Below are 9,066 nucleotides of genomic sequence, written 5' to 3' on the forward strand. Positions count from 1 at the left end.
CCCGCGTTCTGCAGGCGGCGCGGACAATCGGTGCGGCCTCGTACGTGGAGACTTCGGCGCTGACGCAGCGGGACCTGAAGGAGGCGTTCGACCAGGCAATCGTGTGTGCGCTGCGGCGGCGAGGACTACTGAGGCCGGCCACGCCCCCGAAGCCCCGCCAGCGGCCGCTCTGGAGGCGGCTCTGCTGCTGCACCAGGGGCGGAGGCGGCGCTGGGGGCGGCAGCGGCAGTGGCGAGAGCGCGGGTGCTGGAGGCGGGGGCGACGCCGGGGGCGGGGGCGGCGAGTAGCGGCCGGCGGATGCCGCCAGCCTGTCTGCCGGGCAAAGACTCGATCCGATTGTGGGAACTGTCGCCGCAGATGACACACCCGCGGCTACGGCGGACTGATACGTTTACCGGCCGTATTGAGCAGCATCTTGTTATGGTCACGCAGGTTCTTACGGAACTGAGGCTTAGCATCAGAACAGTAGAGCAAATCATCGTGAAGGAAAATGGTTTAGTCGTAAATGAAAAATAATTTACAAATAACAGTTGAATGTTGTTGACTACACCGCAGTGCTCGCTATCTGTGAATCTTACGCACGTATGTTTATATACATTTTTATGGTCCACATCACATGAACAGCAGTTTATTTATGGAGGGCAACGTACTGTAGTTGATATGAAGTTGTACACAATTTCTGAGGATGGTCTGAGGGTTCCTCTTCGATGTAAGCACTGGCTGAATATTACGAAAAAGATCAGCGAATTTTTAAATTTTTTCCTGATAAATATTTAAAATACCAAACGGAATAATAGTGAATTTTATTCAAAACTCAGTATTACACAATAAACAGTTCACAGTAACAATTAAATTAATTAAAACCTTCACCATAAAGAATATATTTTCTTTAAAAAGTGAAATAAAACTGTTCTTAGTTTTAAGATTGGTTTCAGTGACACTGCACTTTAGAAGGCATGGTCCTGTTGGATGTAGGATGCCCTTTTCCTTCTCAAAGCTGAGAACTGGTGCACTCAGCCAGAACAATGTTCCAAATAGCAGTGTCGGAGGAGGAATGGGAAAGACCTACCACTTCTTTTCTTCTGATTGGATTGATATAGTCTATCACGAACTCCTCTGCCATTCTGGCCTCTTCATCTCAGAGTAATGATTGCATCGAAAGTCCTTAATTACTTTTTGGTATATTCCTATCTCTGTTCTTCTCTTAGTTTCCTCTGCAGCTACCTTTAGTGTTGTTCAGTGTCAGTAAATTCCTAGTTACAGTTGGGAATTAAACGCTGGATTTTTTAATTTTTAGTATGTCACTTAATCAGGACAGTCACCAAACACATAGTGATCTTTGAACCGAAAACTTAAAAAAAAAAGCATGAAACGGCGATTCTTTGTGAGCACTGTGCATTTCTCTCTGGTTGATCAGCTATGTTTTCTATTTTTTTCATTTTTCTGCCGGTAAAAATTTCGTCTTTTTAATATATTTTCATTAGAAGTGATTTACTGATTGTAAAAACTACAAGGAATTTAAAAACGCTGAATGATCGCTGACATTTATTTTATTCCTCTTTATACATTTAGGGATCTGACCATCTTTATATGACTAATTAAAGTAAGTGTTAAATATCTCTTTTACAAATATGTCAAAAATCATCAAGAAATCCACGAAGTTAAGCAACGTAGCAGTAGCTCGATACAATGACCAAACTCTTGTTTGTGTTATGTCATAGTATCTGGTTACTGCTGCTACCTCCTTTAACGTCATGGTTTTTTACCTACTTTTCAAAGTTATATTTAACATACATTTAAAACGGTCATCTGAAGGTCGGCAGAGGCCAAAACACGCAATGAAGAATAAAATAATGGATCTAAAAATCCTCTAGTACCTGTTTCTCAGAGGTCATCCACCTTTTTAAAATTCCATATAGTTTTTCTGATTATATTGGACACACACCTCTGCAAATACTATTAGTCAAATTTACCATATTTACTGACTTTTTTCAGTGATATATTTGAAATTTTGTTTTTACTCTTGTCACTATCACAGCAAAATCCTCTTTTAAGTTATGTTGTCTGGTCACAGTTGAATTCCACCCACTGACTTCCTATCTCCCCTTGCTTCATGGATGTCTGGAGCAGACATGTTTAACAATAATGGTGATAAAATGTAGGTATTTTGTGAACGTCTCGTTAGCACTTGGTTCTATAGAGAGTACGTAAATCATCCGGTCGTAAGTGTTGGTATAAGTAAAAAGACAAAGTCCCTCTCTGCGCACGTTCTAAATGTTTACTTTCCTCTTAATGTTCATTAAAGGCAAGATAGAAACTTGAATAAGGACCGAAAAATATTCAGCTGTGGTCTTACTGAGTTCACCATCCTATTGATCAGTATGAAAGATAATTATTTGAAAATGAAGCTTTGTGTATGTAGCAGATTGAGTAATGTGTAAAGATATGTTTGATTTGTAACAGCTAATAACTAAGGCTATTTTTATCTCGGTGTCTCAACAACCCAACAACCTTTCTAGCCTATACGTTTTAAATAAACCAACATTAAGCTGCTTTAAATTATTCTGCTTTCACTTGTTTCAAAGCAGGTGACAAATATTGTGTGGTTAAACTTATCCTCCAGTTGCCTTTTAAGTACCCATAGTATTATGCTGTATTTGTGTATCCTGCAATGCACTGAGGACATTTGCTTATGCAGATGTTGCCTTCCTCATACCTACTAAAAAATTAAGAAGACAACTCTAAGCATTGGTAAGACATACAGCAGGTCTCGTAGCCATAATATGTGATAAGCAGGCATCTTCCACAGCTTAAGCAAATTTTATGTTCAGGGAGAAAAAGCTAATTTAACAGGTATAGGCAGTACACAAGATAATGTGTGTAACAATGATGGAAATCCACAGATCAAAAAGTATGTAACATAAGGGTAATGAAGAAACTTACCTACAGAGGATTGGTGCATGGCTCACAGAAACATGTAAAAGAAAACAATTAACAATGGCTTTCTAGCTCTAAAATAAGACACTCGGAGATATAAAAATGAAAATGCCAGTGCTGTTTTACAAACAAACATGAGTGTCAAATATATGTACCTTCTCTGTAACCTGAATTCCCATACCAGAAAGATTATGGCAGTACAGAAGCAAGTATTTTCCAGAGTGTACACTATGTCTGAAGGGTTTAAATAAATAAGTAAGTTGCTGTTTGTGTAGTGTGGACATTTCAAACAGTGATGTGTGCTAATATGATAAAATTCATGTAGTTCACATGTTTTCCTTGCTGAGATAATTTTTTTAATTTAGTTTACTTAATAACTATCCCAAACACTGTAATCCTATAAGGATCTCTCAAATCTGGAGAAAACCCACACACATTGTGAGAACACATTACAGTCCACAATCTGGCCGATAGTTATGATTGCTGCCAATAAGCGAGTAATGAGGCTAAATATACTTCACAATATGGTGCTGCTGAGCCTCACATTCTCATAGTGTAGTGGTTTCAGGAACCAAAAATTGTGTTTGTCCTCCATACATGAAGTGAGAATTATTTTCTGAAATACAGATGGATTCCTCCAGCATAAATCAAATCAAAAGCACTGTTAGCTACACCAACTAGGCTTTCCAGTTATGAAGTCAGCAGTATATGTCGATCCATATAGGTACTATTTTTGTAGTATCCATCCACTGCCAATGTCAGCCTATGCAAGTGTCATCTCAAATTAAGCTGTTTTCTTCTATGCTGCAGAATGCACTCAGAGGTGACTTGAATTCTGCTCTCTTCTGGAAACTGAGGTTTTGTGTTCCTTTGCCTGTCGTTCATCTCTGACAGTCATTCCAATTCCTTTCAAAGAATGTAATTTATATCATACTAGAATTATATGAGAAAATTGTGTGGAGTTTTGTTAGTGCATTGCACAGAATAGTGTCAGTTTTTGCTCCTTTTGTCTCATTTACCGTGTTTTATCATATGTAGAATTTAAATACAATTTTAAAAAAGCTCTAATTTTCTTTCTGTCAGGAAAGACTGTGAAAAAGCTGAGTACTGAGCCTTAAGAAAATTATCAAACTTTAATCATTGTTATTTAATGTTCTGCTACACCATTTGACATCAGATGATAAAGAGATGGCAAACACAGATTTGTAAGCAAACTTGTTTGTATTTGCTATAATCAATGTTAGCTATTTACAATCATAGTTAATGATTTAGAATGTCACAAAGACAATAGTATTTCTCATTTGTTTATTGCTGAATTTACAAGCACCAGTATATTTTTCAATTGAAATATAGTTGTTATTAAAATTTTTAAGGACAAGACTACATGTGTAAGTGAAAGAACTTCATAAAATGTTAAGTCTAATACAGTTAAATGTACTGATGAAATTGCTTGTATCATTGTTAGCAATAACATTTTTTAAATTCCTGCAATAATTTAATTTAATCTGCGTTTTTACTTCTCTTTCACTATATAGGATTCTCTCTCTCTCTCTCTCCCTCTCCCTCCCTCACCCTCCTCTTTCTCTTTAGTGTTTTTAATGTTTTACTCATAAAACTTCACTTCCTTGTATCCAATGTTTAATTATGCATTTACTGTCTTTTGTTGAGCCCCTTCATTTGACGCAATTGTATGACACAACATAAAATTGGTTGCAACATATTTACCACTATACAATGAGAGTTTAATCAGGGAAAGAACATATGGGAAGTTGTAAATATGTCAAACATCACCAAATATGATAATTTTAAATTATTAATTCATCTGTATACAACTGAAATTCGTGGTGCTTGTTTATACAATATGGTTTAATTTACTACCTTCAGAAACATAAGCAGTATACACACTGTAACCATCATCAATTTTGTGAAGCCATTTTACACTATTTATTACTTATGTTAATGAATGTTTTTAAGTCTAAAAGCAGTTAATTTAAAATGTTAATTTGAATGAAAGCTTTACCTAGTATATACAATTTGTTGTGAACAACTGCAGTTGCGTTATTTAATATATTGTGTGTTCTTGAATATCAAGTAGTTCTCAAATTGATGATGATGGTTGGTGGAGAAGGGTGATGATTACAGATGGTTCTTTGCAGCTGACATGTATTTTTTCACCTTTGGTGACGATTGTGGGAAAATAACAATATAGCAAATATAAATTGTATAATTGATTGATATGATAAAATAGTATTGTACATATAAATGACAATGACAGAAACAAGAATGTAAAATATTTGAAATGAAATATGTTGTTTATAAAACTCGGCACAGCTTTTAAAGAGGGGGGAGATTGGCATGGACCTAGCAACCTCTTATTTATGTTTTTGTTAAATGCTTTCCAGAGACCATTACAGCATCTTCCTTCATTTCATTCAATGTATTTTCTGTGTGCAAGCTAGTGACCCCTTATTTATATTTTTGTTAAATATTTTACAGAAAACATTACTGTATCTTACTTTGTTTCATTCATAATATTTTCTGTGAGCAAGTCATCACAAAAAATGTGCTGTAGATGTTGTACACTGTTACATGATATGTATGTGTTTGAGTGTGTGTATATGTGCGTGCTTGGCTGTCTAGTGTTTCACTGGTGCTCCAAATGCAGTACTTCCTTACAAGAACAGAATGACTGATTTAGTAATGAGAATGAACAATTTTTAATGTTTTTAGAGCTATTGATATTACCAAATGAGGTGTTATATAAGGCATGTGGCTATTTTGTATGGTTTTGATGTATATTACTGTTGTCGGTGAATGAGATCAAGGCACTGGTTTCCCAAAGTGTTTACATGATTATGGAAGAAGGTGCCAAATTTTAAGACTTCAGAGTTGTATTATAAGTAAATGGTATTGCTCTAAAAGTGAAAAAGAATCAGTATTTAATGACTTGTCTATTGAAACTTTTTATTTTATCCAAGGATAGGTGAAACTACTGTATATATGCAGTGTATAGTGTCTTACTGTGTCAGCAATGGCATTCCTTGGCCTTAGAAAAATAGTGTCTTTCTTATCTGTGATCACACTCTAACTTATTCTCTTTGTGAGATTTTTAAGGTTGTGTTGTTAAGTAATTTTGTAGTATTATATTTCTCTCAGAATGTGTGTTGCCAACTGTCAGTTTCACAGCAGTTGTTAATAATTCAGAATAACATTTGTTGTCTAAATATATTTCTTCCAACAACCAACAAGGAAAAGTAACAACTTGAAAAAGTCATTCTGTTGATGCTCATAGTTAACTGGATCTAAACGCTTATTAGTAAATGTTGAATGCACATCATGTGTTTCAGTGGCAACACACGAATCTGGTATTCTACCTATTGGTCATGCAACCACAAGAGACTTTGTTACAGCAAAGTCAACTTTCTTCTGCAATCTTTTCTTGGTAAAATATTTTAGTTGAAGTGTTGTAAGGTTAGCTATATGTGTACATTTCAGCAATTAGAGTAGCACCATAAACTGTGTATTAATAAAGTATTTTGATGTAACTCCAAAATGGTTTATTTGTGGTGCAACATAAGATTATGTAAATAATACACAATGTATTATACTTTAGAATAAAGATTTTATTCAGTTTTACACTTTACAAAAATATGTGTTCTTCTTTGTATCAAAACTTTGAAAGTATGATATATTGACAACAAAGCAATTTGAGGAATTTTGAAATAAATGTCTTTGAATGCAACAAATGTTCTATTTTGTGCTGTGCTGTGGCGAAATCAAATTAGGGCAAATGATTTCTAAATCAGTTTATTTTTGAAGGGCCATTGCTTTCTAATATAACTTGATTAATTTAAGGAAGAAATTTGCTTGTAGCTTGCTGAATTGCAAGATTGATGGTTCTTGACTTACTCTACACTACACTACACTACACTACACTACACTACACTACAACTCAGACAATAACATATGCAAGACTCTATTGGTTTATAAATAATAATCCCAAATTTCTTTTTGCAAGGAATTTGGATTCATTATAACAGGACAGGGTGGAAGAAGGATGATATGCAGTGACGTGGTAAAAGTGGATTGAGTTATCCACTCCACGCAATTAACATAACAGATGTTGTATTGCAGAAAGACATATATGCACATTGTATGTCTAATCATCTAATGACACAAGGGATACTTCCTACAAGATGTAAATATACATTACTGCTCTCCATCTCCGGAAGTGGAGATAAATATCATCCGGTTATTCTCAAATTGTATGTCCTCCAGTTTTTCAAGGGTTCTGTGGAAAAAACCATATGAAATAAGACAGTCTACTGATAATTTGTACACAGCCCCTCATTTTGCTTTCCATTAAGGCTTTTCTACAATGAATTTCAATCTTGCAATCAAAAAATTAGTTTTCATAAGGTGCTGAAAGCTTTCCTGCTCTCATTTTCTATGATCTCACTTTGTAAATTCAAGTATAGATTTAAGTGTCAGGAAGTCATTTCTGAAAGTATTTGTATGGAGTGTAGCCATGTACGGAAGAGAAACATGGACGATAAATAGTTTGGACAAGAAGAGAATAGAAGCTTTCGAAATGTGGTGCTACAGAAGAATGCTGAAGATTAGATGGATAGATCACATAACTAATGAGGAGGTATTGAATAGAATTGGGGAGAAGAGGAGTTTGTGGCACAACTTGACTGGAAGAAGGGATTGGTTGGTAGGACATGTTCTGAGGCATCAAGGGATCACCAATTTAGTATTGGAGGGCAGAGTGGAGGGTGAAAATCGTAGAGGGAGACCAAGAGATGAATACACTAAGCAGATTCAGAAGGATGTAGGTGCAGTAGGTACTGGGAGATGAAGCAGCTTGCACAGGATAGAGTAGCATGGAGAGCTGCATCAAACCAGTCTCAGGACTGAAAACCATAACAACAATATACTTTGTAAATAGAAAAAAGATGTTCTTATGACATTAGTGACACACTTCTCTCACTAACAGGCATCTAATATCTGGCCATTGCACACACTTCTAACAAGGGAACCTCCCCATCGCACCCCCCTCAGATTTAGTTATAAGTTGGCACAGTGGATAGGCTTTGAAAAACTGAACACAGATCAATCGAGAAACCAGGAAGAAGTTGTGTGGAACTATGAAAAAATAACCAAAATGTACAAACTGAGTAGTCCATGCACAAGATATACAACATCAAGGATAGTGTAAGCTCAGGAGCACCATGGTCCTGTGGTTAGCGTGAGCAGCTGCACAGCGAGAGTTCCTTGGTTCCATTCTTTCCTCGAGTGAACAGTTTACTTTCTTTATTTTCACAAAGTTATGATCTGTGCGTTCGTTCATTGACGTCTCTGTTCACTGTAATAAGTTTAGTGTGTGTGTTTTGCGACCGCACCGCAAAACTGTGCGATTAGTAGATGAAAGGACGTGCCTCTCCAATGGGAACTGAAAACATTTTATCGCAAGGTCATAGGTCAACCGATTCCTCCACAGGAAAACACGTCTGATATATTCTATACGACACTGGTGATGGCATGTACGTCACATGACAGGAATATGTTGTTGACCCACCTAACTTGTACACTTGGCGAATGGGTAAAAAGATTCTTCTACCTTACCAGATTTAGGTTTTCTTGTGGACGTGATAATCACTCCCAAAAAAGTGATCGCATCACACAGACGGACGGACAGATAATAATTGTCTGAAAATAAATAATTAAACTTCTCACTCGAGGGAAGAATTGAACCAAGGACCTCTCGGTCCGCAGTTGCTCACGCAAACCACAGGACCACGGCACTCGTGAGTTCCCAATATCCTTGATGTTGCCTATCTTGCTCATGTACTACTCAGTTTGTAAATTTTGGTTATTTTTTCATAGTTCCACACAACTTCTTCCTGTTTTCTCGATTGATCTGTGTTCAGTTTTTCAAGGCCTGTCCACTGTGCCAACTTGTAACTAAATCTGAGGGGGGTGCGATGGAGAGGTTCCCTTGTAAGGAAACATTGGACCTGCCGTAGTGCAAGCAGCTTACCTCTTACATTAATACAGCTCAATCAAAAATTATGAAAAAGCAGCAATGAGTCTTCATTACATCTACATCTACATCATACTCCACAA

General features: G+C 36.6%; 1 protein-coding gene across 1 annotated transcript in view; it reads left to right on the top strand.

Annotated features, from left to right (window-relative positions):
• LOC124544956 (cell division control protein 42 homolog) overlaps positions 1-1,384 on the top strand; it is a 585,469-nt gene extending 584,085 nt beyond the window's left edge. Inside the window, exon 4 of the mRNA XM_047123703.1 lies at positions 15-1,384. Within this exon, the coding sequence (XP_046979659.1) occupies positions 15-287 (273 nt within the window). The 3' untranslated portion in view covers positions 288-1,384. The remainder of the gene's footprint in view (positions 1-14) is intronic.
• The last annotated feature ends 7,682 nt before the right edge of the window (positions 1,385-9,066 follow it).

Source organism: Schistocerca americana, chromosome 8 (genome assembly GCF_021461395.2).
Source record: "Schistocerca americana isolate TAMUIC-IGC-003095 chromosome 8, iqSchAmer2.1, whole genome shotgun sequence".
Taxonomy (NCBI): domain Eukaryota; kingdom Metazoa; phylum Arthropoda; class Insecta; order Orthoptera; family Acrididae; genus Schistocerca; species Schistocerca americana.